Source organism: Gossypium raimondii, chromosome 4 (assembly GCF_025698545.1).
Source record: "Gossypium raimondii isolate GPD5lz chromosome 4, ASM2569854v1, whole genome shotgun sequence".
In the NCBI taxonomy this organism is placed as follows: Eukaryota; Viridiplantae; Streptophyta; class Magnoliopsida; order Malvales; family Malvaceae; genus Gossypium; species Gossypium raimondii.
Genome location: NC_068568.1, coordinates 7,091,961 through 7,105,355, shown reverse-complemented (window position 1 = coordinate 7,105,355; position 13,395 = coordinate 7,091,961). Strand labels below are relative to the sequence as shown.

Genomic DNA, 13,395 nt, shown 5'->3' with positions numbered 1-13,395 from the left:
CAGTGAGCCACACAGCCTCTTGCCAAAATAGTTAACCAGTATATTAACCTAATAATACATAGCCTCACCACAACATCTTAGTTTTGGGAAGAGAGAACATCCATCAATTTATTATATTCTAACTAACACTTAATCTAATCTCATCTGAATTGGCTCCAACAATATCTTAAGTTGACATACATGACTTTATCAAAATACTTAATAAAAGAGTAAGTTAATGCCCATGCTTAGCCTTTTATCTATCTATAAAGATCCTTCATCAAGGCTTTATGCACTTTCACAATGTAAATTTTGCCCCTCTTATATTTGATGTTGTAACGATATTAAAGATATTTTCAAACTTTAATTTTGGGATACCAACGATGTCTCATTATGTCCTTCTTGTAGAAGCAGTGATGGTTTATGTTGCTTTTATGATAAATAAAATTCTCCAATTTGTTAGGAAGAAAGCGGTAACTTGACGAGTTTTAACTTGGATTACATGATTTTGAGCCCTTTCTTTTTTGGTATAATCTTCAATAATGTCTCTTTTATTCACGGGACATATTGACATGGATTCGCATGGTTTAATATTTTTTTATATGAGTGTAGTAATATGATTTTTAGTATTTATTTTTTTAATACAATACTAATACTAAGAATTATCCATAATTTTTCTCCAATAATTAAATAAGAAGATGATGTGCTTCAGCCATTCGAACCCACGTCCTCTTATATTGATAACAATACCGATACCAACAGAGTTAAAATTCAATATATCCACTTAAAGTTTTATATTTATGAACAAATTACTAATAAAATCTTTATATTTGGGTTTTAACATTGGTAAATGTAAAGGAAAAGACAATTATTTTATGTTGTCTTTTTTAAAATTATTTTAGATTTTTATGTATTTCATGCTTAAATTTATTTTAATTTATGTTTAAATATACAATGCTCATTCTATTTGTTCTACATATATTATTTGTAACTTTTATTATATCTATGAATTAAAATTAAAAGTTTTACCCAAGTATTTTTTAAAAATGAAGAAATAATTTATTTAAACAAAACGTAAAAAACGAAACGGCAATAATAAAGTCCAAACATGGCGGTTCAGTCATTTTGATTTTACCCAAAAATAAAAATTAGAAGTATATGAAAAAGAGGGAGCAGGCTCATCATCAGTCATGCCGACCACGTTCCAAAACATCAGAAATTTTGAAATAAAGAACAAGGGACACGTGTCGAATTCACATAGCAAGTAGGGTTTGGATCTACAATCCCACGACGCGACGCAAGTCGGTTGGGGAAATATACTGATAGGTCAGTGATCCGCTGATATTTCTAAAGATTTTTATGTAGTTTTTTTAATGCCTATTGTTACACTTTCCGATGTTATTTCTCGCGGGAGGCACCGCTTTTTCTGATTTTTATTATGCACAAATTTTCTTTTCTTTTTAAACTTTTAGATATAATAAATGCGAGTTGGACTAAAGAGTGTAACGAGATTGTTGCCATGTTTTCTCCTTTCTTCTATAGATAAAAAAGGTTTTTAAGTTTTAGTGTGCATTTTTTTAAGTTTATTTTAGTTTAAATAGGTATATATGTTTAAGCGCACATTATCAAATTGTTGGAGAAGAATTATGAGATTTGTATAAAAAAAATATCAATAATTAAACTTTAATTTAAAAATAAAGCAAAAACTTCAAAATGAAAATGAACTGTTTCTCTCCTTTTCTTTTCAGAACCCTTTTACTATTGAAGTACACCCTACTTCTTTTTCTTTCAATACATTTTTTTTTTCCAATTCTTAGCTCTGTTGTTGCCACGTTCCCCTACGACTTTTCTTATTTAATTTAACTTAATTTACTTTATTTTAATTCCAATTTTCGTGATTCTCTCGTCTCTTCCCCTCTTTTCTTTTTTTCCTTCCTAATTTCTCTTTCTCCTTCTCATCTATAAAGCACACCGGACCTTTCCTCCGCTATCCTTCTTTCTTCTCTCGCCTAACTTTACTTCATTTTCTTTCTCTGTTTATATTTTACTACCTACTCCAACAGTTTCTCAACGCAGCTGTACAGTTAGAAACAAAGGTATTATACTTTCTCTCCATCAGCTCTTCACCTCTGCCTTCTTTCTTCCCCCCCCCCCTCAATTTTTCATCGTTTCAAACAAGGTCTTCTCAAGATTTCCTTTATTTCTTCCTCGATCTGAATCATTTCCTTACGAAACCTAATTTTGGGAATTTAAGCTGATGTTTTTTCTTTATAATTAACATCTCTAAGCTCCGTTTGTTTTTTTTCCGGCTCCGAATTGCAATTAGATCTATTTATTTTAATATTTAATTTTTTTTGCTCCTGTAGATCTACGGATCTAGAACTGATTTTATCATAGTTGTAGGAATTTAATGTTAGAAATACACCGGAAGAAGGCTTCGGTTGAATTTTGGTTTGTGTTTAATTAAGTTTCTGTTTTATGTTAAATAGGGATACTAATTGTTAGTAATATAAAGAAAAAACGTCAAAAGGGAAAAGATGAAGCAGCGTGCCATCCAACAGAACGCTATTGGAAGCAGCTGTGAGGAGTTGCAGAGCTCTATTTCGGTTTCAGTTATGGTTACGGATCGGAGAGAGACTATGGTCTGCCCAAAACCACGTCGTTTGGGTCTCTTAAACGCCTCTTTCAACGACCAGCCAGTTCGGTCCCTCAGATGGCAACTTAGGTAATTTTCCCTTATTCCCTTCAACTTTTAACCTTCTCTCTCTCAAAAATAAATAAATAAACAAATTACAGCAGAGATAGAGTACTAACAAATATTTTTAATGTTTTTCAGCCATCAAACTGAGCTTTGTGATTCGAAAGCAGGGAGTGATATTTTGGATATGATTCTTACAAAGGTATGCCCATGCTTCTTTCTCCTCATTTATTTTTAAAAATAATCTACTCGTATTTAGGTGTTTATTTCTAGTTGTCTTATTCTAAGGAACAATAAATTATCATAAATTATAAAATAATAAAAAAAATCTTAGCTTTGGAGCAATGGCGGAGTCTCGATGCCAGAAATGTCTTTTTCAGGGGAGGGGGGGGCAATTTAAAATTTTAACCGTTAGTTTAGTGAGCCAACTAAAGAGTTTCTAGAAGAACATAGTTCTGGTTATCCAAAGTGTTGATCTACGAGAAGATCCGTTAATCTGTTGTATACGGTTTCTCATAAAAAAAATTTTATCTGATCATTGAATTTGGAATTTGGCAGGGTGGTTGTAGAGCAGAACAAGTAGCGTCGTCGCCCCCATTTTTTTGTGGGTCGCCGCCGAGTAGAGTAGCTAACCCATTAATACAGGATGCTCGATTTGGGGATGAGAAGATGGTCAACCCGCCGTCTCCAAATCCGCCTCCTCCTTCGTCTCCGTCATCATCTTCAAGGAAAGGAGGGTGTATTCGGGCCAATTTTGGTAACAAACCAGCAGTGAGAGTGGAGGGGTTTGATTGTTTTGCACTGGCTTAGAACCCATTTCAATCAACAAAAGAGTACATAGATAAAACAAGAGGAGCTACCAAAACAGAGAAGGGAATTTTGAAATTGTAAGCGACTGAAGAGAAAAAAGCAAAGAACCCTTTGTTAGTGTAAATATATGGATAAAGGGTTGTTTGTATGTAATGAAAAAAGAACTTGGTGTCTTGTAAGTATAGGAGAGTAAGTTGAATAGAAATAAGGAGAGAGGAGAGGAGAGGAGCGTAGGTTAATGTTTAGATAATGGCTTGGGTGTTTTTTCTTTGTTTCTGGGTTTTGTAAAGAGTCTCAAGTCAAGAAGGGAATTTGTTGTGTATTTAGTGGAGTGATTTAAGTAAAACACTGGAACAGTGTATATAAATACAACTGCTGTTTGCTTATGAATCACGCCAGTGTGGCTGGAAATCCTGATGCGTACTGAAATTGGTTGTTGTCAGTATACTTTGGAATTGGGGACCAAACCACTTGATGCCTTTGTCAACGTGAAAAAAGAAGATGGAATCTCAGTATATTGTGTGTTTAGCATTCGAACTCAAGGAGGGATAGGAAATGTCAAAGGTGTTATTATTACAAAAGCTATAATCAATTCCTCGAGACTCCACTCATCTGATCTGCTTTTTGCCTTTATACCAAACGACCATCATATATCGCACATGATGCTGCTCCTGTCTCTTTCATTGCATATAATTGTAGTGGGGCTCTCGCTGTTACTTCTCGCTCTGTTTCAGCAATCGATTACGGAATTTGGTTTGATTATTATTGACTTCAGCAACTGTGATTTTATAAGTAAACGTGAAAATGAATCCAAATTCAAAACTCAAAAACATCTGTTCTCTTTTTTAATTTAATACCATTCACGCTTGAAACTACTTTTTTATTTTTTTATTGTTTATGTTGGGTCCATATTTAAAGTTTCATAAATTTTCTTCTTAATAATATTATTTTTGAAACACCAATGTAATAAATCTGATTTAATCCGCCGAATTATCACCTGAGGTCTGGCATTTTGCATTGCCAGAGGGTGATAGCTTTATAACTTGAAAGCATTGTGTTTTTGTTTATTTTCCTCTTAAAATCTTGTTGGGTTGTTCAAGTATTTGGTTTAGTTTGTTTTGACCATCTGTTTGTATATTATAAAATATTTGAAAATAAATGATTTTATTATTTAATTTGAATTAAAAGTAAAAAAGAAAAGAGATGTTGTGCAAGGTTGGAGTGGTGAACAGTAGGCTGTGTTCTAAAATAGCAGTATAGTTTGACTAATTTCGAATCTTTGAAACTCGGCAATTAGTATCAAATTTTAATTTAAAAGGTTGTTGATCCAAAATTACTCATCCCATTTACCTTTTCAGCTATATATTTATATATGGTCCACTAATGAAGTTAATGTTAGCTCAAGGTCCCCTTATTCAATTCAATCACAAGCAAGCGGAAGTGTGTTCCATTTTCCTAACCATCAATTACAAATAATATACCTCTCACTCGTTACCATTATAATTAATCCAGTTTAATTTGAGTTTGATTTTTTTTTAATGTGGTATCTGCATTTATACATTTTGGTATTTGAAGGTAAATGTGTTAACTTTTCAGTGTTTAATGATCATGTATATCGATTTGTGTTTAACAAATTAAACATCAAAACTAAACAAATTCACAATCACTAAATTAGTTTTACTAACAAAATCATGAAAAATTCAAATCTAATCATATTAACAATTATTTTTATTAAAATAATCTTAAAATTCAATTAAACATTAAAAAGTTAACATTGTTGTCTTTAAATATCAAAATCTCTAACTTTTATTTAATACAAATATCATATTAGACCAAAAATTATAAATATTACATTAGAAAAATATTTCTATATCGAATATTTAGATTTAATTGCCAAACCTACAAATTATTACAGTTTAACGTGGTCATGTTGTTGGTACTTGTTTATTATGTTCACAATCATATCAACCCTAAATAATATTATAATTTTTCTTATATTTTCATATTTTTATATAAACTTTTAAATAAAATAATTAAAATAAATCATATGAAAATTAATAAATTAGTACATAAATCTTCACCTCTCCACTTTTAAATTAATTAATGACTAAAACTTTTTCGTAAATATATTATTTATATAAAGATTTTTCTTTCGCTAATATCATTAATATTATTTGAATAAATTGTACAAAATAATTAGGAAAGAAACAATGGACTCTCTTAATCATTGAAACTAACCATACCTATGAGAAGGAATATAAAACGATAAATTATAAAATTATACATGATTTTTAATTTAATGTACAATTCTATATATAAACTTTAATTTAGTGTAATTATATATGTAAAAGTTTAATTGTGGTACAAATATATATTTGAAACTTTAACTTTGATTTAATTATGCACATTTAAAGATATTTATGTATGCAATATATAAATATAAATTGATGTTATATCAATAATTGTGTTAATAATTTACAAGAATTTGATCAAATCAAACTTTCATGTATACAATTGTACAAAATCAAAGTTCACATATACAATTGTACATTAAATCATAATTCAAGTATAATTTTGGTATTTATTCGAACATAAATAATTGCAACTTAGAAGAAACTTTTAACATTGGCTCATGAATCTAGCATATAAATTTTTCATAGTTTACAAAACCCATCTTCATAAGAAGGATTTTGTTAGTACTCTTAGTCACAATGGCATTTGCAACTAATTTTACAATCCGAAGTTGTGCAATTTATCTTTTTGTTGACATGTTTAACTTAAAATATGTTAATTATTTATGAAATTTATCTGAAGATTTTGAATAGAAAATATGGATATTTTATAATTGGAGAAGAGATTGGATCCAGAAATGAATGTGTTTTCAAGAGCTCTAGTATGATCTGCTTACCTTATAAAGAGATATTGGTTATGAAGAAATTAAAGTCAAGAAGATCTCTTTTATTATATTCTATAATAAGTGATTAATTAGGTGAAATTTTAGAGATTCATTCATATCACACTTGCTATTTTATAAAGTACTATAATTCCTATTTAAAGACTTGTGTTTCGACTTCTGAAGGAAAAAGAACTTATTTTATTCATTATTAAGAACTTATTTTTCACGCAAAATTCATTGTAAACAAGTTGGTTCATGTTCAGTTTGTAGCTATGGTTTTAAGGGAAATGTGAGAAGAGTAATCTTAGATTGATATATAGGAGTAAGGTTGCAATTTGGTAAGTGAGTTGAACTTAAATCACATCTTATAATGTTAACTCATATTGGATTACTCTTTAGTTAAGACCTCTCAGATGTTAGAAGAGGTTTCGAATGGTATAACTAGCTTTTGTGTCTACCTTCACTTTTTACTCTTTTGGTTAGTACCATTAGCTACAACTGAATGTGCAACTTGAAGGCAATTTCAACTAACTCTCATATTATCTTATTGGGCAAACTATCTAATTGGTCACCCAATTTTTAGGGAGCTTTTATTTTAGTCACCTAAGTGTTAAATCTCTAACAAAGATTAACTGTACACACCACTTCATTTTACACTTTTATTTTGGTCATCCAAAAAATTCTTTTTTAAGTATTGATTGGGAAAAAATCAAGGACTAAAGTGAAAAGCAATAGAAACTAAAATAATACAAAAATTACCAAATTTTACTTGTTTTTCCCATTACCAAAATTCTAAATTTCTTTTGTTAATATTAATATTTTAATTTCAAATCATCAAAATAAATTGTTAAAATTTTTATCAATTGATAATATTAACCGATTTGTTACTATAATATTAAAAATAATTAATTACTTGTTCTTCGTTTGGATAAAAAGTGATGAAAAATTATGAGTTTTGTTAGGAATGGAAGATAAAATTAATTAATTAAATTAATTGCAATAATTTTTCTTTACTTTTAACTTAGCATAAAAGATTCAAGATCATATAATAATAAAAATTTGGGTTTCATAGACAACTATTAACGACAACAACTTTAATTGATAATTTTTAAAATAATTTCACATAAAAATCAAAAGTTTGGTGTTTTGGGTTCAAATCTCATGATTTCTTTTCTAGATTTTATATAAAAAGCCAAAAATCCCTTAAATTAATATTTATTGTTTAGTTTAAAATACACTTACCCTTCCATGTATTCAAGAATATTCACTTAACATCCTCATATTTAAACATCTATTAACTAAGCAAATCTAGGATTAGGAAACAATTTGGAAAATTTTAAGATATTTACATTTAGATCATTTTAAATATTTTTATGTTTAACTTCAATTATTTTTATTTTATGTTGTTTAAATTATATAATATTTAGTCCCTTGTTAAATATCCCAACAACTTACCTACTTTACATAGTTATAAATAATATATTATTTTTTAAATTAAAATATATAATTATTTTATAAGTTAACTTATTTAAAGAAGTTTCTTTTAAAAAATATGTCTTAAATATATATAATCCATACATATTTAATTTTATAGATTGTTAAACTAGCTTTATATGATAAATTGTTTTGATATAACAAATAAAAATGTTTTTGAATAAAGTTTATTTTTGAACAAATAAATTATAAAGTTCATAACATCTTAAAAATGTTTTGAACACTTGCAATTTTTTAACAAAATTCAAAAATAGTTTAAACTTTTAAACTCAATTGAAACATTTTTAAATCGATTAAAAATTGCTCCTACAAAATTATCGATTCCTTTCATAAAGTATCGATACTTATACAATTTTATCGATATCTTTTCAAGATCGATACCAAACTTGCTTACCGACTAGAAACAAAAATTTAACAAAAGCAAAAAGTATCGATACATATTGTATTTTTATCGATACCATCTTTGATATTGATACCATTTTTGTATTCTAACTTGATGATTTTTCAAGCAATCACAAAAAATATCGATACCTTTTCAAAACGTATCGATACCTTTTACCAGGTATCGATAAATGCCTTTGGTATCATTATAAAGTAATTAACTTTAACGACCATTGGATCAAATGTTAAATGCTAATAGTATCGATACTCGTAGAAAAAGTATCGGTACCTTTTGTTGCAGATGAATTTAATGATTTGGTATTTTCATCCCCAATGACTCTATTCAATTCCCCAACAACCACAATGATTGGAAAACAATTAAAAAGTATAAATATCAGCTTCTAAAGGTTCTATCACAATAAGTGAGATTACAATAGATCAAGTGCTTCAAGATACATCAAAAATCCATTACCAATCACTTTATGCTTCAATTCTTTATCTTCTTCTTGTAAACACTTGGGAGCATTCATTGTATTCCTTATATTTGTGTTTAATAGGCAAACATCCTAATCTAGCAAGGATTATTTCTTTATTTACTTATTTGTTTCTTTTTTAGAGGGTTTGTATCTTAAGATTTTTACCGTTAAGGAAGTTGCATGGTTAAACCTTGTCCCTAAAGGTTAATTAAATTAATAAATTTGAAAAATTTCCTTAACTATAAAAAGCTAAAATAGTAGAGCAGACAATTGATCGAACCATTATGTTCAAATTTTCTATCCTTTCTTTCAAGCTTCCAGTAGATAGGTTATCACAGTGTTCAAATTATAGGTATTTATATATTCCCCACCACTTTTTGTGAATTTGCATTCATCAACTTTCAAAAATATGTTTATAGTAAATATTTGGACAATAAAATATTACTATATTAGATATTAAGTTTGAGATTTCATTTAGGGTATTACTATAAATCTATATATTTTATGTTCTATTATTTTAATTTTTCTTTTCTTCTTTATTATTATAGAGTATAATTTATTCCTTTTTCCTACAAAATTATAATTAAATAATTATAACTTACTTGATTTTAAAATAACAATTCACATTTTTTTTTAAATTAGCTTTAATCATAATAAATATAAAGATTTGTTAACATGACAAAATTAAAATTTTGTATTTAAATAAAACATGAGTTATTTTCTTTTAAATATTTCAATTTAACCTCGTTTTCTAGATTTTAATTTATCCACCTTAATCTCAAATGCAATTTTAAATTTTTATATTTAAGTCCTTACTGATTTCGATTTATTTAACTTGGTCCTCATTTAACATACCGTGGGTGTGATTTTTATATTTGCGCAATATGATCACTATTTAATCTTAACAATTTAAAGAAAATGAATTTTTTACTAATATTATTTGTAAAAGTTATTACAAATTTTAAATTAATACATTTTAATAAATATATAAAGCCAACTTGTGCATTGCACATGTAAGAAAAATTAATTTTAGATAAAAGATAATTAAACCCTTGTTATTATTTATCTATTTATTTTATTTAGTTTGTTTATTTCTCATTTTCTAATCACAAAATAATTAAAATTAATTAGATAATTAAGTGCTATAAAATTAATTATATTTGACTTATTTCATAAAAATTATATTTGATTTCAAATAAAATTGAATATTTTAAATTTATATTTAATTCATATATATTAACGTTAAGGTGGATTCATTAATTTTTAATGTAAAATTAGTATCATTATTTAGAAGATTATAATGTAAAACAAAATGATTAAAATTTAAAAGAAAAATAAAGAAAAAGAATCCATCTCAAACTTAATATTATGATTAAATTTAAATTTAAATATTTAACATGTATTTGCATAAAAAAATATTAAAAAGAAACAAAAAAAAGAAGAAGAAGAAGAGAAAAACAAGATATAACTATCAATCATAATTGGCTTTTAAAAATAAACTTACAACCAATGGGGCCTTAACTTAACAGTAAGGTTAACGCCTTGGAAACTTTAAGATGTCATGTCATACTCGGTTCTCCTAAGGACCCAAATTTAAAGGAGAATCGGGGAGTTAATTGTATAAAAATAAAAATTTACAAGCTCTATTGAGATATTTAGAAACTTAATGGACTGGTTGGGAATGGTTGGATTTTAAATCTAGTTTAGTTAGATTGGAACCGATTGGTTCCATAGTGGGAGACAGAATGATTAAAATTGAGTGGTTGTATTGGTTTGTGGAGATCGTGCTAATGGAGTATATATATAAGGGTGTATGGAAACAGAATCCTTTTCAGTTCTGTTTTTACCAATTTTCCTCTCCCTATAGCATCGTTTTCTTTAGTCGCTCTGAAGAAGGGGATGTAGTTGAAGGAAGTTCTACATGTTGCAACGTCATGTGAATTGAAATCTGGTGGTAGAGAAATTGAGGAATTGGTAAGCTTCTTCACCTCTCTATACTCGTGGATTGAAGAAAGAAGTAGAGTAAGAACTCTTAAAAGCTTCTATATAATTATGGATTCTGGGTTTGTAAGGTTTGAACACCTTTAATCTAACCAATAGATGGTTGTCATGCTTAGTTTCCAGGATGAAGAAGGCTCTAGCATTTGGACAAGCTAAGTTGTCAAGGATAAATGAAGCAAAGTGAGTTTCTGCACTCTATTTTGGGTGGTTGATAAGATTGAGTTGTTAAATGATCTATGTTGTTCAATGATAAATTTGAGTCCATCGTTGTGTGCAAATGGTGACTGAGCATGCTATGAATGCAAATTTTGTACAAGTATGTAAGTATGAGAAAGTACGATCATTGAATGATAGACATACATTGCATGGTGTTGAATATGTGGTATAATTTGTGTTATGTAACCAATATCTTGATTTCATGAAATATATGATTATATTATATGTGGAGTATGGCGGTAATTTACCTTGACGGGGTAGATAAAGTTAGGAATGTAGGCGGAGTGGAGTAATAGGCGGACACAAAAGGAAATGGAATTTTTATTAAATTTCGCAATTTGGTATTGTTGGGTGCAAACTGTAATGTGCTAAGTTTTGTGCCTTGAGGAGAGGACACTACGATGTTCAAGCATCAAGGTTAAATGTGAGACAGAATGATCTCGATTGGCTTATTGGAACAAAATCGTGACGACAATTATCGCCTGGTCCTTCGGGGCGACATTGTGACGACGATTTATAGGTTCCATACACCACGAAGACAATCAACAAGCTCTATAGAGTGACATTGCGATGGCGGTAAGGTCCTACAGGGCGACACCTCAAAAGAAGTTTAATGAGTAAGACCGTAGCTCGATTATGACAACCAGTATAGTCCGCCGGGATAGTAAATACAGGGTAGTTTGCCGGGATAGTAAACACGAGGAAGTTTATTAGGACATTAAATATGGGGATTATAAGTGTAAGACCATACTTGGCTATGACAACCAATATAGTCCGCTAGGACAATAAACATGGGTTTAGATTGTGTAAGTTCATAGCTTGTCTATGGCGCTAGATGAAGTCCACCAAAAATGTTGGCCTAGAAAGACGACAAGACAAGGGAAGGGAGATCAAAGTATGACACATTCAGAGAGTAACATGAATGGATGAGTACAACACGTTTGAGAATCCGGGTAAATAGGATCCGCTAAATTCCGAAGATAAGAAGGGCGGGTAGGAACATCTGAGGATGCAGGTAAGTTGCTGACGAATTTTAGCAAATACATCGAAACTGTGGGTGATAGTGAAATGATCAAGCGGAACCTAAATCTAAAGGTCCGTAGGTAAAGTTTAATCAGAAATGAGTAAGTCCGCCAAGGGTTACCTTGGGTGGACAGTCCACCGGGAAGTAGCAGAGGATATGGTTCATTAAGAACTATTTGTTAATTTTAAAAATTTCAAAGGTTGGAATAGGGTGAACTAGCAACTTAAGGTTAGTTGTAAAGTACGAGACTGCCAAATGATGGGGCATTTAATTTGTTAGCTTAACCTCATGTCTAGATCTGTGAGTTTGGACTGGAATGGGGGTTAAAGTGGAAAATATCTCAAGGCTAATCTAATATGAGATGAATGGATTAGAATGAATATCTGAATTTAAGATGATGGGGAATAGGGCTAGAACCATAAATGACTTTTTTCGTGAAGGTCATGTTTACGACCAAAACATAGGATAAATCCTCCAATAATGAACCAAGGAAAAATGGGCAAAATGTTGGCCACGTCAGTGAAATCTGCAGAAGGCCAAGGATAGACAAGGAGTTGAAATCTCTGCTTAAAAATTTGTTCCTTAAAGATTCTGAATTATTGTTACAGCGCAATTTTGCATAATTTCACTAAGTTCATTTGAACTTACAAGCTTTCTGCATGTTTGCAGGACAATTGTGTGATTGGGGTATCAAGTGGAAAGACTAAGCCAAACACTGTCAGTTTGTGGGAGGGGTATGGAAGTTGTTCATGTGTATAGAGGGGCACCCTTAGAGGCCACGCCTCAAGGTTTAAGTTGATTATGTCTGTATTCGAGTTTAAATCTAAAGTTTGTAAATGATTGCTAGATTGATTTAAGAATCAAAGTTATAAGAGTTTAAATTCTGGATTTTGGGTCGTTTGAGTATGTAATTAAATCAGATCCGAAAAATGGTTAAGTTATTCGAGTAGTTGTAACATCAGGTACTCGGATCTGGCAATTGGGTCGGGCATAGGGTGTTACATGTCAAGTACGAGTCTCACTCTTCGTAAATCACATATGAGTTCTTAGTCTATATTTATATGGTTCATGTCCATTATATATGGATCATGTACTAATTTATTCTTTATAAATACAAATATGATTGTACATATAATTTTTAAAAACTTACGTATATTAAATGAAAATTATTGAATATAAAGATTCGAAATAATATAAATAAATAGATTAATTAATGAAAAAGTTGACACTTTATTTAAAGTTCATTTAATAGATATACTTTAGGGGTTTGCATTTTTATGTATAAACTTTTAAAATTAAATTGGTAATTTTTGCAATAATAAAATTTTAAAAAGTAAATTAATTGATTAGGTAGCTATATTCCTAATATATAAAAACTTAAGGTTGAAGAGTAAATAGATAAAAGTTGTTCAATATTCAA

At 29.3% G+C, this 13,395-nt stretch overlaps 1 protein-coding gene across 1 annotated transcript; it reads left to right on the top strand.

The window, feature by feature from the left end:
* Window positions 1–1,877: 1,877 nt before the first annotated feature.
* Window positions 1,878–3,877, top strand: LOC105780262 (hypothetical protein). The gene is made up of 4 exons (XM_012604484.2): window positions 1,878–2,075; window positions 2,469–2,704; window positions 2,816–2,879; window positions 3,236–3,877. Exons 2-4 carry the CDS (start codon window positions 2,517–2,519, stop codon window positions 3,485–3,487), a joined length of 504 nt encoding a protein of 167 aa, XP_012459938.1. The 5' UTR covers window positions 1,878–2,075; window positions 2,469–2,516; the 3' UTR covers window positions 3,488–3,877.
* Window positions 3,878–13,395: the final 9,518 nt, after the last annotated feature.

Bases quoted from the DNA above. Each gene is read 5' to 3' on its own strand.
- LOC105780262 (XM_012604484.2), top strand. From the start codon at position 2,517: ATGAAGCAGCGTGCCATCCAACAGAACGCTATTGGAAGCAGCTGTGAG. The intron at 2,705-2,815 runs GTAATTTTCCCT...AATGTTTTTCAG, and splicing joins TCCCTCAGATGGCAACTTAG to CCATCAAACTGAGCTTTGTG. The intron at 2,880-3,235 runs GTATGCCCATGC...GGAATTTGGCAG, and splicing joins TGGATATGATTCTTACAAAG to GGTGGTTGTAGAGCAGAACA.